The following is a 21,977-nucleotide window of genomic DNA, read 5'->3' on the forward strand; positions in this document are numbered from 1 at the left end:
AGCTGTCCTCTAACACATTAGACGCTTACCACTTATTCAAGGCACATTTTCTGAATGCACTACTGCTTTTTCCTTCAACCCACAGAGTATTGACTCTAAGCCTGTGAATACTCTATTATATATAAGAAGGAAAAAACTGATAAGGAACATCTGCGTCAATGGATACATGGAAGCAGTGACAGAGAATCCCAGAAACACTGAGGATTTTATTATATAGTGAAAATTCGTTTTGGTGGCCTGTCTCACCTCTGCTGCTGTAAATCAGAAGGCAGATGACTAATGTCCAGTGAACTGAAACCAACCCAATATAGTATCCTTTCTGCATCTTTCAGTGTCCCATGTGCCTTTTATTCTTCTGAAAAATTGTGGAAATATTATTTTCCACATTTTGCATATAAGGAATTGATAAACGCAGTCCTAGATACGTCTCAGTACTAAACTGAGCATTTACATGAGATTTTTGAGGTAGTTATATTCTTATTGTAGGATCACTCCATCAATAATGAAGTAATGTCGTAATTATAGTAATGATAATTGTAGTCAATTATCAGAGTCATAATTACCCTCTGGATGTGTCTTTCTCTGTTGCCTATATGAGGGAAATATGTTGCATCCTGTAATCCTCAGTCAAGTGTTTAATGGTAGGTGAAGTGAATATGGGCCATATGGTTCATTTCCAAAATCATCCTATACATGCATGGCAGAGAAGAAATTCTACAATGTGAGTTCATTTTTTAAATGAGAAATCTTTCCTTTGACTGTCTTTGCTAATTCACCAGCTTGCATATTCCATTGCAGTCCATATCAATAGTAACTGTCAATTAATTTTATGTGGCAACTGTGTTTTAATAATTTCTGGTTTTCTGTAATTAGAGGATGGGCTGAGTCAGGTCAACAATAATCATCTTTCAAAAACCAGCTTTCTGTTGAATACTGGCATCTGTATTGAGGAGACTAAGGAATGCATGAACAAAATCCCTGAACTTTTAGTTTTTCCAGAAGAATATTTCTTCTGATATACAATTGAAGTAAAGGATAAGAACATATTGGAGTAATTTTTTCCTTCTGTTTATCTACACTAAATGGTGGAATTGAATGAGTGAGGAAGTGTTTGCAGCCATACTATTTTTGTAGAAAAAAGAAAAGTCTGTCTAAGAGAATCCAGTTCATACATTTTTATGAAGAAATTATGCTACAACTTTTATGGGAATGGATTTCCAGTAGGTCTCTGACATGATTGTGTCCTCAAGGGAAATGCTATGATATTGGGCTTTTACATAATCTCAGAACCTAGATGCTAGAGGTGGATCACACCACTGAAAAATCCTTCTGTACTGTGATAAGACAAGGTTGTTTTATGAAGTGCATTTTCTAATTTTTAACTTAGTTTTAGCCTTAAAATTTCTGTCCATCTAAAAAGGACAGGTAGATCTTAGCAGCAGAAAATTAAAATAGTTTCTCCAGTTTAAATTTCATGGTTATACATACCAGTGCATCTCCCTAACTTCTTGTTTCTTATCTCCAATTATTGTTACTACTCTTTAAATAGTTTAATAATATTTTAAAATGTTTAAATATTTCTTCTGTGACTCTAATACATCTAGAGGAAGGCACTGATGTTGGTAGGAACATCCTCTGAGGAGCCCCTGAGGGCGCTGGGCTTGTCTAGTTTAGAGAGGAGGAGGAGCCTGAGGAGTGACCTCAATTCTCCCTACAGCTTCCTGAGGAAGGGAAGTGGAGAGGAAGGTGCTGAGCTCTTCTCAGCCTCTCAGTGCCAGGACATGGGGAATGGCTCAAAGTTGTGTCCATTAGGATTTGGATTTGATATGAAGAAACATTTAATGCCCCAGAGGGTGGCAAAAACCTGGAACAGGCTTCCTGGAGAGGTGGTTGATGCCTCCCCCTGACTGTGCCCATGTCAGTGCTGAAGAGGTATTTGAACTGTGCCCGTAAAGCCATGCTTTAACTTTGGTCATCCCTGCATTGGTCAGGCAGTGGGACTAGATGGTCATTGTAGGTCTTTTCCAGCTGTCCAGTCCTATCCTATCCTATCCTATCCTATCCTATCCTATCCTATCCTATCCTATCCTATCCTATCCTATCCTATCCTGTCCTGTCCTGTCCTGTCCTGTCCTGTCCTGTCCTGTCCTGTCCTGTCCTGTCCTATCCTATCCTATCCTATCCTATCCTATCCTATCCTATCCTATCCTATCCTATCCTATCCTATCCTATCCTATCCTTACTGGTTATATGGCTCTTATTTTGCATAGGAGTAGTGACCTCCTTTGATCTTCCCTTTATTGTAAAGGAATTTTTGTGACTTCTGATTCACATTCTTTGATGTTTTGTTTTCTGGTTGGCATAAAACCCAAATACTGCAGAATTGGAACTCACAATATTAAAGAAACACTTCTAACATTACTTATATTCTTCTAGGTTTGGGACTTATAGCCTACATCAGTTATTATTTTTATCTCAACATTCATGTGCCACAGTTAAGGAAAAAAAAGGCCTTTTATTTTATCACCTACCTTTTAAATATGTCTTTCAAGCTCTGCATTTGGTTGACTTCAGATAAGCAGAGTAGTGGGGAAAGAAAACTTCAGACTAATTAAATACCTGAGCATACAGGTGTTTGGTGCACTTAATTACAACAAAAAGAAACTCTAGTTTTATGCAATCCACAGAAGCTATGGGGGGCTGGTTGTCGGGTTACAGCGTCACAAGAAGCCCTGAAGCGGCAGCAGACAACAGCAGGGCTGAGCCAGAGATCACTCCCCTGTGTAGCTTACCCGTGAGGGCTGATCCCAGGGTCTGGCTGTGCAGAAAGGACAGTTGCTGGTGGGAAATGGGGTGCTTACAGTTCCCAGTGCAGCAGGCACTGGCTCTGGTCTCCCAAGCAGCCGAGAAGCAGAGAAGCAAGCCAGTGAACTTCAGTCAGTGCCAAAGAAAAGAACTTAAAAATCAGGCAAAAACCCACACAGCAACAAGTATCTCTCGTTAGACAGATCTCTCATCAGACAGATCCCACTGCTTGGCTGTGGAGAGGACTCACCTCACTAGAAGGAAGCAACCACCCCTCGCTCCCCAGCTCTCACAGGAAATCCCAGGCTGGCTCTCACCCATTGAAAAACTCCCAGAGCCACCGTCAGGGGTGGCAGGGGAGGGGCGTGGGTAGCGACCATCCCAGACACAAAACAAAAACAAACCAAAAAATGGGTATGGGATCCATCCCTAAGACACCCAGGTGAAGTATTTGGTGCCTGTGTTTGTGCAAATTTGTGTAAGATTTTAAGTGGAAAAATCTGTCTTTGGTATCTTCCTTTTTCTGTTTCCGTCTTGGTCTCTCAGCTTCTCTAGCAACTTATATCACAAAGTTCATTGGAAGCATAATTTTTAAAAACTAATGTATTTTTGCTCACAGTTGCATATCTACTATTCACATACTAATTTTACATTGAATTCTTACAGACCATCAAATGCACATCAATGACTAAAAAACTGTGAAATGTACTATTTTCAAAAATATGTTTTGGGTTCTCTTTAATGATGATTGTTTCTGAAAGAAATCACTTCTTTTGTATAAACACTCATAGCCCTGAAATACATTCCTGGCTTTAGTTTATTTTTGCTGTATTGGAACTTGAGAGAAATTTTATGGTTGGGTAATAAAATTAATAACTAAATGCTAATGATGGAAAAGTGGATTACGGTAGTTAAGTACTGAACTGCTGGAAAGGAGTTGAAGATACTGATACAAAGTGGGAACTTGCTCTTCACCTTCTCCATATACATCTTAGACCTAGCACTCATGAATCCAAATTCCTTGCTGTAGGCATGGTTAGGAGTTATCTTAAGTGGATTTGTTACAAAGGCTAATGTTAATGAGGCAGAGTATAAATCAGAAAAAATCTCCATGTGCCAGAGTTTCTGTTGATGAAAGTTCCTTTGACTGCCCAAGACATCTAGCAACACTCAACAGCATCTATACAGTTTACCAGTGTTGTCTGCACATGTTGCTATACCGAATTCCTTTGACTTAATTTAAAATGCTGTGTTTCAAGCCACAGTCACAGTTCCTTTTCCAATGGGCTACATAGGTCAGTGCAAGACTAAGCAGGAATAAACCAGTTATGAGAAGTGTGGTGGATCTCTGCCTGCAGTAGCCTTAGGGTGTACGGGGAGATGGTCCCATCTGGATGTACTTTATAATACTAAGCAGGTGCCACTGTTAAGAGGCATTCCTCTGAGGATGGACAAGTTTTGCAGTCCTGGGAAGGGTTAAGTACTCTGAGCTGACAGACCAGCTCTAATGAAACAATGATGTACAAATAAACCATAACACTTACATGGGAGGTGAAAGATGGATGGAGTACTCAAAAGGAGGCTCTTGGGAACTCAGTGTGATATATTCATAATCAGAATATATATACTGATTATGTATGTTGCATTTGGCAAAAGAGGTGAGACTCCCATGGACCATCAGAAATCAAGTTATATTTTAGCATAATGTACACTGCTGTTGTTTAATGGCTCCTGTGCTCACTATTAGCATGATATTAAATTTGTGAAATTTTGAGGCTGAGTATTGATATATCTTTTATGTCTATAAGTTTATTCTTGTCAGAACATGCATGCCTATCTGTAAAAACATGTGATTTCTGTAACAACTCTTAGTAGTGTGCAGTTTGGTTGAAGGCTGTACATTTTGAAATAACAATTCCCTTACATGGTGGACAAACACCTCAATCATTTTTCATTTCAGAGTTGCATCTGCATGTGACTTATTTAAATACCACATGGCAAAAAGTGACTTCTGAAAAATTACAGTTATCCAAAGATAACAGAATTTTCTCTTCATCATCTCCAGCTCCATAGGCAGGTCTGTATATGAACCCTGATGAATGTAAAAGGAAATTGTCCAGGAAATTTTTAGAGTGCATGGAGGACAACTTTTGTCGCAGCTGGTGGATGAGCCCACCAGGAGAAGGACTGTTTTAGATCTGTTGTTTGCACATAGAGATGGGCTGGTGGGAGATGTGATGATTGGAGGCTGATTGAGGCAGAGTGATCATGAAATTATAGAGTTATTTATATTTGGTAAAATCAGGAGAAACACCAATAAGACTCCTACATTGGATTTCCAGAGGGCAGACTTTGGCCTATTTAGGAGACTTATTCAGAGAGTTCCTTGGGAAGCAGCCCTTAAAAACAAAGGCATTCAGGAAACCTGGGTATGCTTCAAAACAGAGATTTTGAGGGCACAGGAGCAGACTCTCCCTGTGTGCTGAAAGATGAGTTGACGAGGTAAACATCCAGCCTGGATGGGCAAAGAGGTTTTGGAGAAACTTAGGAATAAAAAGAAGATGTTTGACTTTTGGAAGGAAGGTCAGGTCTCTCAGGAAGTATTTAAGGGGGCTGCTAGAGCATGTAGGAAAAAAATTAGGGAGGTCAAAGCTCAGTTTGAACTTAAAAAGGCAACTTCTGTAAAGGTTAATAAATAATGTTTCTACAAATACATTAATGGTAAAAGGAAGGGTAAGGCCAACCTTTGTTTTCTATTGGATGAGAGAGGGAACTTAGTAACTGCAGATGAGAAGGCAGAAGTGCTTAATGCCTTCTCTGCCTCAGTTTTCAGTGGGAAGACAACTTGCCTTCAAGACAACTGTTCTCTTGGGTTGGTTGATGGTGTCAGGGAACAGAATGGTCCCCCCACTATCCAAGAGGAGGCAGTCAGAGAACCGCTGAGATGCTTGGATACCCATAAATCTATGGGACCAGACGGGATCCATCCCAGGGCAGTCAGGAAATTGGCAGATGATCTTGGAAAGCTACTCTCCATCATTTACAAACAGTCCTGGCTCACTGGTGAGGTTCCAGATGACTGGAAACTGACCAATGTGACACTCATTTCCAAAAAGGGTGGGAGGGAGGATCCTAGTAATTATAGACCAGTCAGCCTGACCTCAGTACCTGGCAAGATAATGGAACAGTTTATACTAAGTGTCATCACACAGAATTTACAGGATGGCCAGGGTGTCAGGCCCAGCCAGCATGGGCTTAGGAGAGGTAGGTCATGTTTGACCAACCTGATCTCCTTTTATGACCAGGTGACCCGCCTGGTGGATGCAGGAAGGGCTGTGGATGTTGTCTATTTGGATTTCAGCAAGTCCTTTGATGGTGTCTCCCACAGCATACTCCTGGATAAGGTGACAGCCCATGGCTTGGACAGGAGCACTCTTTGTTGGGTTAGGAACTGGCTGGATGGCCGGGCCCAGAGAGTGGTGGTGAACGTTGCTGCATCCAGCTGGTGGCCAGTCACCAGTGGTGTCCCTCAGGGGTCTGTGCTGGGGCCAGTTCTGTTCAATATTTTTATTGATGACATGGATGTGGGTATTGAATCTTTGATTAGTAAATTTGTGGATGACGCTAAGCTGGGAGCGTGTGTCGATTTGTTGGAAGGTAGGAGGGCTCTGCAGAAAGACCTGGAACAGTTGGATGGATGGGCAGAATCTAACAAGATGAAGTTTAATAAGTCCAAGTGCTGAGTCCTGCACTTTGGACACAATAACCCCCTGCAATGTTGTAGGCTGGTGACAGTGTGGCTGGACAGTGCCCAGGAGGAAAGGGACCTGGGGGTACTGGTCGACAGTAGCTGAACATGAGCCAGCAGTGTGCACTGGTGGCCAAGAGGGCCAATGGCACCCTGGCCTGGATCAGGAATGGTGTGGCCAGCAGGAGCAGGGAGGTCATTCTTCCCCTGTACTCTGCACTGGTGAGGCTGCACCTTGAGTGCTGTGTCCAGTTCTGGGCCCCTCAGTTTAGGAAGGATGTGGATATCCTTGAGCGCATCCAGAGGAAGGCAACAAGGCTGGTGAGGGGCTTGGAACACAAGCTGTATGAAGAACAACTGAGGGATCTGGGGTTGTTTAGCCTGGAGAAAAGGAGACTCAGAGGTGACCTTATCACTCTCTTCCTGAAGGATGATTGTACTCAGCTGGGGGTTGGTCTCTTTCTCCGGGCAGCAACTGACAGAACAAGAGGATACAGTCTCAAGCTGCACCAAGGGAAGTATAGGTTGGATATTAGGAAAAAAAAATTCACGGAAAGAGTGATAAGGTACTGGAATACTCTGCCTGGGGAGGTGGTGGAGTCACCATCCCTGGGCGTGTTTAAAAAAAAGACTGGATACCATGATTGAGTTGAGGTGTTAGGGCATCGGTTGGACTCGATGATCTTGTAGGTCTCTTCCAACCTACACTTTCTATGATACTGTGATTCTGTAAAACACATTCACAGAGTTGTTATGAAAAGAATGGCAGTGGAAAGGTTCTTGGTATTTTTGTCCCTCCACTCTCCCATTTACAGCACACAGTACTTGAAGGTGTGGCAGTCCTTACTCGTTATCAGTGTAATATAAGTTAGGAAACACTCTTGCATTTCATTAACAAGTCAGTTTCCACAAAAGAAAACATCTGGAAACTTAATTTGTTGTTGTTTAAGAGGTAAATCACAATGAAATAAAATAAAGCCTTTCATGTGACATTCTGGACACCAAAGTAATACAATCTATGTATAGTCTGAGATACTCTTCTTAATTTTTATATTCATTTGTATCTTTAAAAATTAAGTGTAATTAGGTTTTTCCAAGTGTTTTGTGTTTTTTTCAGAGAAACTACAAACATAGCATTTAAATGCTGAATATAGTATTTGTAGTAATCCAAAGTAGAAAAAATATTATCAAAAGCCAGATTTTGATAAACCATTGCTTGCAGAAAATTGCTGGTAAATCTGACTGAAAGAATGAAAAAACAGTCAGTATTTCAGACTGTTGCAGTAGTAAAATCAATCTGTTTTTGTAGTACCAGGTGATCATTGTGGAGTTATCAGTGTTAGGAAAGCTATGCTGCAGCTGGAGACAGACTCTTTGATTGCAGAGCCGGTGCTTTGAATATAGCCACAAATCATCTTGCTACCAGCATGAGCCGGGTCTTATATCCAAGTAGCAGTACAGCCAACCATCTTTGCTGAAAATATTTCTGTGAATTTACACATTCAAACCCACCAGATCTATGGTTTTACAATCACATCAGTTCTCAGAGAAAAAGCGCATTTGAAAATTATATGTATTTTTTATAATTAAGGACAGATTGTTTCCTCTGCCACGTCTCCAGACTGATGGTGCAAGAAGTTGTCAGGGAACTATACTTGGTCATCTGAGGGAAGCAACCTGATTTTTAAGCACCCAGACAGTCCCTTGAAATCAGGGTTAGGTCTGCAACCTTGAAAATCAGGGAATTTATGCAATTAAATACAGACTTGTATCCATGCATTTTGTATATTTTGGCCCAAGTTATAAATATTTATTCTCTTAATCTCCCTGCTATTCGTTACAAATATTAAACATACCACATGCTAATAAACCACTCAGGAATACTTCCTTCTCCACAAGATTTAAAAACCTAATACTTTACTGTAATATGGTCTGCTATTAGAATAAAAGTACCTTATTTTACTCTCATTACTTTTCAATGCATCTTATGAAAACATAGGACATTTATATAGACTTATTTAGCAGCTTTCTCATATTTACTTAGACTGTGAGGTATAAATTGAATTTAGTATTTTTTTCTCAAAAATAAGTATGTGTTGATGATTAGACAATGGCAAAAGTGTTTCTGTCAGAAAAGGTTTCCATTGTTTAATACTTTTTGGATTGTTTAATGTTTCTTTTGTGCATTATACCGTGGTTGATTTAGCACTAAATACCTTTTTAATTTTGTAGCAGGAAGTGCTAGGGGAAGCAAAACATTAATATGAGAACTATTCTCAGTGTCAGTGTAATATCTAACTTCAGTTAAAAATTTGAAGGATGATTTAGGAAATTGAATTACTGAAGAATTGCCTGTTCATGTTGGGCCCAGGAACAGTTTGCTGAGTAGATTCTCAGGGTGGAAGAAGGTGAATCAGTGAAGAACAGATTTTCATAGGGTGCCTGAAAGAGGTCACTGTGGCGGGTATATTCTGTTCCAGTGTTATGAACCACTAAAATAATCCTGGAAACTTATTAAATTTCACCAACTTTATACTCCCTTCTGAACTGAGGTCTAATTTTAGTTTAATGTGCAGTTTTCATAATTTCAGATTTTTGATATTGCAGTTAATGGATGACAAATAGGATCTCCACTGGAATACCTACACAGAGCTTTGTAGAGAAAGAACCTCAATAGAAGGACTTATCTAGAACAGTAGTAAGAATAGATTGCTGGTGCAGGAAATTAATGAGTGTCATCTCATGCAGGAGTTGAGGAAAAGCTGATATATGAGGGCTCACACCATTTTAAGACATCTGTCAGTGATGTCAGTCATACAGAAAGTGTACAGGACAAGACTCAAATGTGCAGGAAAATGGAAAGAGGAGAAATTCTGGAAAGGTAATACAGTATCAAATTTTAGAGTTAAATAAAAAATGATCTGGCCAACTCTCTGCTTCCTCAAATATATACAAGACCTATACATATCTCTATACCAACATGAGCTATGTAAGATTAAAAAAGATCATTTGGAATTCTTAGCAAAACATTGGAATGACAAAAATCAATAGGAAAGTGTAATACCTGCTATAAACTGAACAGGATGGACAGATTGGGTCATAGAGCAGGGGGAGCTATATTAGGGCTATGCTGTTGAGACTTCTAATTAGGAAAGAGATATTGAGTCCAAGATGTTGAAGGAGATAAAAGAATCCTCTAAGCCTAATGAAGTAGTAATGATGGGTGAATTCAACTGCCTTAAGCTGGTCAAAGGTCACATTAGGGTAGAGTGTAAGGAGAAGCAATTTCTCATCACTCTCAATGATTGCTTTTTGAAATGTTTAGTTCTAGAGTATGCAAATGGAAGTCCTTGTCTTAAGTGACATAGCAGGATGCAGGTAAGAAGCTCTTAACTCCTGTATGAGGATGCACCTTTTTGGATTAAAGTCATGGCTACTATAAAACCAAAATTCAATGTTTAAGAGCCAATAGCTAGTTTGTAGAATCCCTCTTAGGCTAGAGGGTATAAAAACTCTTTAGACAAGAGATAAAAAGGTAAGGAAATTAAATATTGATAACCAAGAGGGAATCTAGTTGAGGTGTTCTGTAGCACAACAAGAGACGCGGCAGAAAAGCATGAAGCTTTTGAATAATGTGACATAGATCAGGATAAAGATGTATGCTTCAGGCCTCAAACCCCCATCCCCAGGGACGTCAATAAAAAGTAATTTTGTCTATAGCATATAGTAGTAAATAGCTATGAAGCTGTGACATATGAAGGACTTTGTCAAAGCTGTCACCTCACATGCACAAAAAACCGAACAAGTTTGGTGAAGAAAACAGTCTGTTAGACATTGGCCTAGAAGAAAGCAGCAGTAGAGAATAGGGACATGCCAATAAACTGTGATCTTCCCTTGTGTATTCATATAGTATCACAGATGTGGTGCTAGGGACCTAAGAGGCTATAACATACATATAACATGCAGCATTCCCTGTGTCAGAATGAGGGAATGGGAGAAAATAGGTAAATTAATAGGCAATTGGAAACAACAAAGCCAGATTTTATTCATTCAAAAATTTGTTTAAAAAACAACTTTTCTTTAAATTATGTCCTGTCTCATGAAATGGTAAGAATCTTCAAATATGAGAGCTAGATGAAGGTAAAGTGGAGATAGATGTGATACATTAATACAATTCTTAGATATAGTAGAGAGCTAATACCTTTTCCAAGCGACCCCTGCATATTAGAAACTGTGTTTGGAAAGAATAGTGAAGTTATTAGTGGTGAAAGGCAAACTTTGCAACAGAACTTGAATATACTGGTAATTCTGCTTTGGGAAAAAAGTGGAGGACGCACTTTTGAAAACATGCTGAAACATGCAAACCATTCTGTTGCGCAGCAACATTCTAGGAATACAAGCTAAAGCAGAACCAGGCATCAGATTGGGATATGTTTAATATCCTTTCCAAACTTCAAATGACTTGAAATATTTTTATTTGGAAAGGAGTACTTTTAGGATGTGGGATGCAATTCCAATATGGCATTTTCTTTACAACTCATGCTGTTCCTTCTTCAGGGGGTGATTATGGCCATTGCTCCATGTTCACCATGTATAGGGAAAACTATTATTACTTTTTTATGGTTTGGAGGCAGGAGTAGTAATTGCATTTACCAACAACCAGCTACCTTGTGGCTACAAAAATATGGAGAAAATAATTTCCTTTGTGGCCCTGAAAATCCTTTTCACTTAACTGTAGATATATCTGTGAAAGAGTAGTACCTATACAAATGCATATTTTGAGTGAATAGCTCTACATTAAATAGAACTTTTAAAATTTGCATCAGGGAAAGAGGGAGGTGGGAACTACAAGGTTTGATATGTTTCTGATTCCAGTATCTCCTTTGATAGGGATTTGGAAGCTTTCCTTATGTTGAATTGAAATAGGTATGCTTGAAGCTTAGTGGGCAGTTTTAAGAGGAAACCGTGTTGTCATGGGTGGTTAGTTACATGAGTCATCAGAGTTGAAATTATGTTTGTATTTGGAATAAAATAAAATGGTATCACAGAATCAATCAATTAGGTTGAAAAAGACCTCTGAGATCAAAAGTGCAAAGACCATCATGTCAGCTATATCAGGTTCAGTCTTTCTTTAAACACCTCCAGGGACAGTGGCTCCACCACCTCCCTGGGCAGCCCATGTCAATATCTAATCACCCTTTGTTTGAAGAAATACATCCCAGTGCCCAACTTAAACTTCCCCTGTCACTGGTTGCCTGAGAGAAAAGGCCAGCCCTCACCTGACTGCATCCTCTTTTCAGGTAGTTATAAGTCTCCCCTGAGTGTCTTTATCTCCAGAGTTGACAGGCCCAGCTCCCTCAGCTGCTCCTCATAGGGCTTGTGCTCCAGATCCTTCATCAACCTTGTTGCCCTTCTCTAGACTCTTCCAGTACCTCAATGTCCTTCCTAAATTGAGGGGCCCAGAACTGGACACAGTACTCAAGGTGCGGCTTCACCAGTGCTGGGTACAGGGGATGAATCATTTCCCTAGTCCTGCTGGTCACGCTGTTCCTGATACATATTAAAAGGTTTGTAGTGAAAGACTAAGATTGTACTTCAGATTTCTTTACAGTGATCTCACTGTAAAATGCCTCCCAAACATTATTTGATTCAGAAAATCTCACATGGTAACAGATCATATAGTATTTCTACCCTGCAAAATAAGCCAAATGGAAAAAAAAAATTCTCTATTGATTGCCATCATCTTTTACATGATTCTCTTGGTTCATCAGTTCCTTTTTATGAACTCAAGTGAATACACACAGTAGAGGGCTCTACCACATCAGAAATATCATGACCATTTCAGCTATACAAGACAATGGAGGAAAAAGCCGTTGAGTTGTGTCTCTTACTTTTTCCTCAGTTTTCCTTGTCTTTGATGATAAAGGATGTGAATGTCACATGCTTCCAAGGCCTGAATGTAGTAATCCTTCATATTTTAAGAATGCACATGAGAACTTGGGGAATTTTTTTTTTTCAATTTGTTTTTGGGAATCCTAAAAGTGGAATGCATGGAATGGGAAATTACACAGATATTTTAAACAGTGTTGCTGATGTAGGGGAAAAAACCCCACAGTTGTTGACCAGTCATTTCTTGGTGATTGTTGTCTTCAAAAGAAAAGTTGGAAATGAGTATATCAATATAGGCTTAATTACTGTAGAAAATAAGATCAATAGAAATTTCTGTGGTTTTGAGTAAAGAATATATCTGAGAGGAAAGTTCAACACTGTACTAATAATGAAAATAATAAAGAATCTTTACTGCAACTTAAGAAATTCTTTTAAAAGGAGTAGTGGTGATCCTCAAATATACTTCAGGGGTTTTGTAGTTCATTTTGTAAAGAAAAGGGATCTGGAATTTGAGTCTAGCAAAAAAAGTCTTTTAAAAGCAATTTAGGTCTGTCTTATGAGAATGAAAATTTAGAGGCTCAGAACAGAGAAAAAACATGATTTTTGTGAAGCCCTGAGTAGTTGCTAGACAATTTGTATGTTCTTCTTTAACCAAATTGAGCCACTTTTAAGTACATGCTTTAACTTGCCTTCTGAAGAACTACTTTTTCACCTGAGCGTGCTGTGGATTTCAAGTTCAAATGAGTGTGTCTTTTTGTGTTCAGGTCCCAAATAACCAATTAAATGCATAAAGCAAGCTTGTGAAAGTAAGTTGTGGAGAAAGGAGGCCAAACTTTCAATACTGTTGATTAAGGGCATGACTGGAAAGATTCTAAATATGAATTAAAACAAGCAATTTTATTTTCTACTTCTGTAATTTGGAAAAAAAAATCTGGATGTCTCAGTTGAATGTCTACCAAAATTGCCTTTAACCTTCTGAAAGAGAAATAGAACTAATGATTTGGTATACTGCCAAGCAATTAGACCAGTGGAGAGACATTGTTCCACCAGCATCTATTATCGGAAATGTCTGGATTTCTAAATGTCAGCTAAATATGTTCCCCCCACAAGCTAAGAGAAACCTGACATGACCTTTTGACACCACCTGTTCTGGAATGGGAATTTTTTTAGCAGGCTATTCTACACAGATAAAGGGTTCACAAGATTTGACCTGGAAAGAATGGTTAAAGGAATTATTTTTGTTTAGTCTAGAAAAGAGCAGACTGAGGGAGGATGTGATTGCAATCTTCCAGTACATAAAAGAATGTTATAAAGATGGTAGTGATTGGTTTTCTGTGTCCAGTTGGGGAAAAATCAAGAATAAAGGTGTTTAATAGACAGGCACTTAGATTATGTATCAAGAGAAAAATTTCTCATAATAAAAATGCAAAATAAGGTGCAGACTACAGAAGAAAATTCTCATCCTATTAACTTGAAATTGTAAAGAATAATTAGACCAACACTTGTCATTAATAATCAAGGTTGCTAGTGTTGTTCATGATGCAGGGTGAATAGGTAGATATATTACATGATCACTTAAAAGGCTTTTCCCATGTTTCATTTTCTATAGCTGATACATTTGACAAGACATTCTAGAATTGTTACATTGGATATGAAACTAATTGCCTAGTCAGTGTCTACTTTTTAAAAATAATTTTGATTATATGGTTAGGAAAACAGTGCTGCAAGAATATGTGAAGAAATTATAAATAGTTCAGTGGCTTTGGGTGCAGAATTATATAAGCAAGAACAGCAAATTTGCTAGTCTGCATTTCTTTTTCTCTGTACTTGACAATTTTGGTATCACACACTGTTTGCTGGCTAAGGTTAATAACAAGTATCTGAAAACTGTGATGAATAATCATCCCCTATAGATATACACTGGGCCTGAAGCATGCATACTCACTCAAAAGAACAGAAAAACCATCAAAATTATTTAATCTTTCCAAAATGTTTGTAAAAGCTACTAAGACAGCATTTCACAGTATGATCCATCACAAGCTCAAAACTAACCGTGCAAAAACAACCAAGAGAGTATAATTTATGTATAGGCCTTTAGTACATATTGCAGGTAATATGAAAGGGTGTGAAGGTCTTAATAGTCATTCTGTGTTGATATGTCTTTTCTGTTGGTGATTGAAATTGTAACATTCTTGCAGCTCAGTTTCTTATATTTGATTATGACTAGAAGAGCTTAAAGATATGTTAGACCAACAGTATGTGCAGTCTTAGTGAAGCATTTATTTAGCTGCATAAATAAGAAGTAGTGTCAAACATCAAAGCTTTCATTTTACTCATTGAGCAGACTACTTGTGTTGTAGCTTCTTCTATTTTCAGAGAGTCTGTGAAAGAAGATGGTTATCTCTTTCTTCCCCTCTTGAGTTTAGGAACGGATTGTATTTTATATTACATACATGTTTTGTTTTGTTTTGTTTTGTTTTGTTTTCCTAGGTACTGCACAATGGACTTGTGATGGAAATGAATCATCCAACAGCTGGGAAGATAGCTGTTCCAGGTAAGATGTTTAATCTTTTTTTCTAAATTAAATGCTACATGACATCCTGAGTGGTTCTGGAACTCAGCTGAGGACATGACGCATCTTCCCATTTCACTCAAATAAAAGTTTAACCAGGTTGACATTTGTGCTCATAGTCATTCCAGTAGCAGAAAAATGGGTTAAAGCGTGTGTCAGAGTAGCTTCTGGTTTCCATTGGTCAGTTGTCATAACATGAACCTGAATTTTATAGTACTTTCGAACTTCCACTGCTAGAAATGTTACTGCTAAATGATCTACACAAATATGTGAATCTGTTTTTGATTTAGTTTGATTTTGCAAGTTACCCAGGCTTCTTTTAGTGATGTTTCTGTCCAAAATAAAAAAAAAAAAAAAAACAAAAAAAAAAAAAAAAAAACAAAAAAAAAAAAAAAAAAAAAAAAAGGAAGAGGATGGAAGACTTATGTACTGAAGACTTAATGAAGCTCTGCCATAATAAAGCCTTAAATAGCTATTTTGTACTTCCAAAGAATACAGAAATATATATAAAGAGTCTCTCCTCTTTAGAGCTCTAAATGGATCAGGAACTGGTATAACTTTCCTTCCGTTAGACTTAGATATGTAACGTAGTGTCTTGGGTTAAACCAAGGCATGGGTTTATGTTCAGCCAGAGCCATTATGAACATACAGGTTCTTGTAGCTGGTTTGGTTTTGATAATTGATCCTTATCTGATGACCTGTTAGCTGTTGGGTCAATTTTTCTGCTTCTCTCTGCTTTTCTTCCTCCCAGGCCACATTGAGAATTGTTTCCTCCTTCATTCAAAGCGCTATGTCACGTCTACTTTTTATAAGAACTTGTCCTTACTTTGTGATTTTCTGTGCCAGTTCCACCCTCGCACTGCATCCAGTTGTCGTCAATTTTAGTTGACTTGAGAACATGTAATGTTAAGAAGAATTTGACCCATATATATATTTTTTTTTAATTTGCACATCCTGCAATCACACTGGTATGCAGAAAGAATTATTTGAAAGAAACCAATCCTGTATTAGATCATGTTTTCTTCATGAATAGAGGGCGTGTTTGTGTGTGTGAATGTGTGTGTGTGTATTTGCTCTTTATCACAGTTTGTATTCCACATTTGGTTTCACTAAATTTGAATGTTAGGTTGACTATATTAAAAAAATGCTTTTCTAATTTAGATGCACATATCTGGAAATAGCAATATTTAAAAAAAAAAAAAATCCTACAGAAAAGTAATTCTGGTTTATTTACCCAAAATGAAAAAAAAAAAAAAAAAAAAGAAAAGGTTTTTGACTTAATTCTTTTTAAAGAAGTAGAAATAAGAGTCTTACAGATGGTAGAGGAAGGGTGTAAGGTTTTCATGTTGCATACGATTTATAATCTATCTTAGAGAAAGTAAATACTCCTTAAGGGGATAACTTAAACTGCAAGAAGAAGAAAGAGATGAAAGCAATGTTCTGTTGGTCAGCAGTGATAGAATGTATTGGCAAGAGAATGAGTTTTTACATAGGTAAGCCATAGTACTTCCCAAATCCTTAGATATTTTTTATTTTATTAAACTAGTGACACTGCACTAAACTAAAATAAATCATCTTAGTCTCTAATGGTTTGCCATTTAGATGGACTTCTATGAAGAGTTTCTTGTATTGAAACAGATGGCTGAAATTATTATTGGATATTTGAGCAGGAAAAGTAGAATTCCTTCCTTTCCTAGTATGGGAGGATAAGGAGAGAGACAGGGGAGGAGAGGGGAAAGAACACTCACTCAGTGTGAGCAGAATGGATCTATTGATATCACTGGAAAGACGGTGGTTGCTGGTTGTTTTTTGGAGTCAAAACTCTGTCCCAAAACTAAAGTGAATTTGGCCACTATTGATGATAGGTGATAGAAGTACCCTGGATTTGTTCTGCTCAATGATATATCTGAAGAATACAGGGAAAAGTATGCAGAGAAAGCCTACAGTAGATCATTTCTTCTCAATGAGAGTTAAAAATAGTTTGGCTTTTTTTTTTTTTTTTTTTTTTAATGTGGTTATATTTTAATATCTTGTATTTGGTAGAGAACAAGTTTACTAAGCTCTCAGTTTCTGTGTCAGGATTGCTTATTAAGGGAAATTAAGTTATTAATGTGAATGTTGAAACTGAATAAGTTGAAAATGTTTTTCTTTAGAGAGACTAGGGAGATTCTAATCCCAAAATAAAAATAGGTTGCTTTTGTTTCTTAAACATATAAGCCAGGTTTTCATATGTCCTTTAGTAATTGAATTGGACATCACACTTGAGGCTCTTGACAGAGGTCTGACTTTTGCTGCCAAGTAAAGTTGTGAGTGCAGGCACTTATTAAGTGAAGCATGATGGTAGATTTCAGCTCCAAATATCACAGGTGGCTTCTGTGTCTCGCATATTGATTTGCAGTAGTCCTTCTCCAGGCATGTCCCCAGTTTGAAAGTCGATTCAAATCTGTGTATGAATTCTCCATTGTAGATCTCGCAGTTTGAAATTGAGAGATTTTGTCATTGACATTACTATAGGCTACATTTTTAAAGTTGGACTTTGTAATTAATATTCCTCCTTTGCTTAAATATCTTTTGATACAGTTATTGAATTTGGTTCTTTCCTCACCTTCCCCCCTTACTGTTTTTGTGATTCCAAGCCTAAGTTATACTGTATGCTGATAAGTGCATTATAGGGTACTGGTGAAAAGGTAGTGGGAGAAGTTGTACTACAAAGAACATTTTTCTAGTAATTTTTCTTTTCAGAATGTATCTTTATGGTAGGAAAGAAAGAGATCTTGCATTTTGATATCTCTTGTTTCAAGTATTCATGAAAAATGTCTATGGACAAATACATTGCATTGCTGTCACTGGTATGTGAATGCAAAAAAGAGTTCATCATCCTGTCTAAGAGTGACTCTGTGAAAGACTGTGAGAGCATTCCAAAGAAAAATGTGGTTCTGTGGTAGTTCAGTGGTTTCATTAAGGTAATGTTTCATCTATATAATTGCGTAAGCTCATGTCATGATGTTATTCTAGAACTGACATATACATACACTTGACATATCTTATATAGAATGTGCAACACTGTGAGAGAGCCCTGCTTGAGTCATTCTTGCCAGAACTGGTTCATCTGATTGTAGGGCTGAACTAATGAAACTTTTCTGTTTCTGTACCTGAAGGCAACTTAATAATTTTTTGTTTAGGGCAGTGCTCCAAAGATGATCAGAAGCCAGAGCACCTCAGCTGGAAATGTAGAGCCAGGGGAAAAGGAAGCCTCAGGGGTACCTTTCATAAGCCCTCAGTACCTACAGGAAGATTATCAATGTGAAGAGCTGGGTTCTTCATAGCAGTGCATGGTGGCAGAATGATGGACAATAGAGATTCAGCCTGTACATCATGGAAATCTTTTTCATCGTGACGACAGCCAGGCAGTGGAGCAGGTCTGCCCAGAGAGGTCTGCATACTCTGTTCTTAGACATTTTCGAGGATCAGCTAGGTAAAGCCAGGGGCAGCCGGATCTGACCTAGGACATGACTCTGACCTGATCCAAGTAAGAATGGAGTCCTCCTGAAGTCCTTTCCAACTTCAATTATGTTCTTATTCTGTGATTTACATTAGTATCTCTTCCTCAGATCTGTTGTGCTTAGCCCTTTCCACAGAGATCTGAAGGAGAAATGACACATGTTAATCAAATGAGAAATGTAGAGCACAGAAAGTATCACAGATGATATTGGATGTAGAGACACTACAGGTATGTAAAGAGACAAAATTTCAAGAACTTTTAGCATCTGGGTTAGTCTTGAGCTACTTCGCCAACAAGTAATGAACTTCTACAAAGAATGATAGTATGTGGTTTTCTGGAAGCCACTGAATATTCTGAGTGCCAATATGGAGCACAATGGGTGCTCCCAACCCATACTGATTGCATAGGAAAAAAACCTAATGGATGCAATGCAATCTTTCCGAAACCTTTTCAATTACAATCCACTTATATGGTTTAGGAAACTCAGAAAGTAGTACTCCCACCTTCTGCATTATCTAGCCTCTAATGTTGACTTTTAAAGGCTGCCGTTTGGTTTTTAAAGTCAAAACAATTTTTGAAATACTATTTTTTAAATTAAAAATCTATGATGTATTCAGCTAACAAACTAACCTTTTTGGAATTTATTATCTAGTAGGAACCTTTGTGAACTGAATTTCATTTCTGACCCCTTCCAAGCTGTAGCAAATGGGGGATTTGGATATAAGCCTAGACTTCATCAGAGATGATCAAACAGGAAACAATATAACTGTAGAAATTGTATAAATCACCTCTTCCAGACAAAAATTCTTAGTTTTGATAATGTTTCTGTTGTATGTTCTTCTCAACCTCATTTCCTGAGCTGGTAAACGCAATGCCTGTCCTTTGGCCCATGATGTACATCAAGGATGACTTTATTGCTCAGAAAGGCCAATTTCATACCTGGCTTCCATAAGTTCCTTCTGTGCTCTTGAGATAAAGTGGTTGGGGGACTACTCCAAGCTCAGTTAGGCAAAATAGTGCAGGATTCCTCCTTGACATAGATTTCTTGACTGAATTCAGGCAACTTATGTAAATTAATCATCAGAAGAAATGTCCCTTTTCCCAGTCTTCTCCTGTCACTGTGCATTACAAATATGCTACAGAAACAGGAAGGAAATTTTTTTTCAGAGGCAGGCTTTTCCTGTTGTATGTTTCATTAAATGGTGTCATGGTTCCATGGAGACTAATTGCTATCAATGTCTTAGAAGAATGGTTTTAAAAATAAGACAAGGAGGCAAGAAATGTAAAGGACTTTCCTATTGTGCCACAGATTTCTTCCTTAACCTTGGACAAATCACTCCGTGTCTTACCAAACTAATTGTTTGCAGTTTTTTGGATCTTGGTTAATAGTTGAAAACTGCTTTGATTCCTCAGGGAAGGAATTTCTTGGGAAAACTCTATTATTTTAAATATTTATTTCTGTTTGTTATGTATATATGTATACCTATTTTCTTCATGTGTGTGAAAGGCTAGTTATAGTTAGGAAAACAACAGTGGTATGTATTTGGTCAGAGCATTTCAATACAGGGAACAAATATGGCTGTTAGTGATACATACTATCTTTTTTGACCATTTAATATAAATGTAGTAGAGTAAGCTTCAGTAGGCCTATAGGACTAGATATAAAGCAGAGAAAAGTGACTTCCACGTGGAGAAAATTTGCAGGGAATGAGGGAAGTCTGTATTCCAATCCATTATTTCTTACAGCTAGGAGATCATTCAATACAACAACAACATAAAAAATCTCAACAATTTTTTCAAGATCCTTTGCTTGAACTTCTGATCCTGTCTGCTTCTCATCAGTTGTGTTTCATATGTGTGTGCGTGCATGCATGTGCACATCCAATGTTGATTTAAAAAATTTTAATTTCACTATTTATGGTACATTGGAGACAAACAGATTCACCAGCATTACTGTTACCTCATTCACCTTTTTTAGTAATCAAGGCTGACTTGTAAATGTAAAATATCTTTTACATTCACAGAGCTGATTTCAATTTTGAGGATTTCATGACCATTACAGGAACTTGCACAAATAATGTATGACATCTCACCTAGCTATCCTCAAAATACTTTAAAAAAAATTAATAAATATATAAACAGTATATTCATACTGATTGATTGCAAAAGCAGAAAAGAGAGGGTGGGAATGGCCAGGAATATGTTATTGGCTTCAAGATTATGTAGAAAGGCTAGTGCATATTTTTAATGAATGAGTTTTAATTTGGAATCTTTTAAGAATCATTTTGAAGTAAAACACAAATAACAAACCTTTTAATTTTTTTTTGCTCCTCTGTCATATGTTTCCACAGTATTTCTCTGCCACATATTTTAAAGTTTGTTATACCTTCTGGAATGGTCTTAGTGCCACAGTTAATACTTTTCAAGTTATTTTTAGGAAGAAAAGGCAGCTGTTTCTCACCTGGTTCTGGGACTTGAGCTGTTAGAAAGAATTAAGAAACAGTGAAGACTTTTCTGTCGGTCTCAAAGCAACTGAGTAGCAGTACTGACTGGGACCAGTACTGACTGTGTCACTCAAGAAATGGCTCTCCAGAACTGCTGTTCAAAGTCTATGAGCCAGACTCTGCTCTCATCAGACCCTAGGCTTTTTTGTTGTCTTTAGGATCTGGCAATCAAAGTTTTTCTTGCACCACATATTTTTTTTCCAGGATCTGGCACTGCTATATTAGGAAGAAAAATAAAAAACTTTTCAGGGGACAAGTGGGGACATTTTCCTGCTCTGTACATAATAAGTCAAGTAAAGTTGTGGTTGAAGTATTGAATGTTGATTGGTAATTATACTTCTAGCTACCAGAGAATATTTTCTTTATATTTTCCTCTATGTGTCCCAAGCTGTACTAGGATTTCCTTTACACTGGACATAATTCTGATGAAAAGTTCACTCTAGAGTAACTCATTGCTGTCACATGGTGGGGTGAGGGAGGGGGTGAAAGCTAAGTATTGACTGAATAGCTGTCTTGGTTTGGAATACACATATCTGCTCAAAAGGGGCAGGGCCTCTCTAGGAGTGGGGAATTCCAATCCCTTCCCTCCAAGTTATTATAATTTAGTAGATTAGAGAGGCTTTTCAGTCACAGCTATGGGGAAAGGAATAACAGTTCTTTACTAGTAAGCGTAACAAGGCAAACAAACAACAACAACTACAGCATTAGTAATAAACAGAACCAGGAACCTCGAGGGGCTTTGTTTTACAAAGCCCAGGGCAGTCTGATCTCTTGGGACCCCAAGAGCACCAAGCTGGAACAGTGGAAACTCCAGGGCTGGTGGCTGGAGCGGTGGCGTGTCCCGGCAGGCAGGGGGGTGTTCCAGCGAAGTGAGCAGTGCTGAAGAAGCCGCGACGGCTGGACAGGGCTTGGCCCAGCTCCAGGAGGGCAGGCAAAGGAGCTCAGAATTCCTGGGCA

The 21,977-nt window shown here is 38.1% G+C and overlaps 1 protein-coding gene across 3 annotated transcripts in view; it reads left to right on the forward strand.

Annotated features, from left to right (window-relative positions):
- The window catches only part of SUGCT (succinyl-CoA:glutarate-CoA transferase), a 344,184-nt gene that overhangs the window by 273,029 nt on the left and 49,178 nt on the right, over positions 1-21,977 (forward strand). For all 3 annotated transcript variants that reach the window (XM_040064398.2, XM_040064391.2, XM_040064381.2), the window contains one exon: positions 14,933-14,996. In XM_040064398.2, the coding sequence (XP_039920332.1) occupies positions 14,933-14,996 (64 nt within the window). The remainder of the gene's footprint in view (positions 1-14,932; positions 14,997-21,977) is intronic.

The sequence above is a fragment of the Hirundo rustica genome, chromosome 1 (genome assembly GCF_015227805.2).
Source record: "Hirundo rustica isolate bHirRus1 chromosome 1, bHirRus1.pri.v3, whole genome shotgun sequence".
In the NCBI taxonomy this organism is placed as follows: domain Eukaryota; kingdom Metazoa; phylum Chordata; class Aves; order Passeriformes; family Hirundinidae; genus Hirundo; species Hirundo rustica.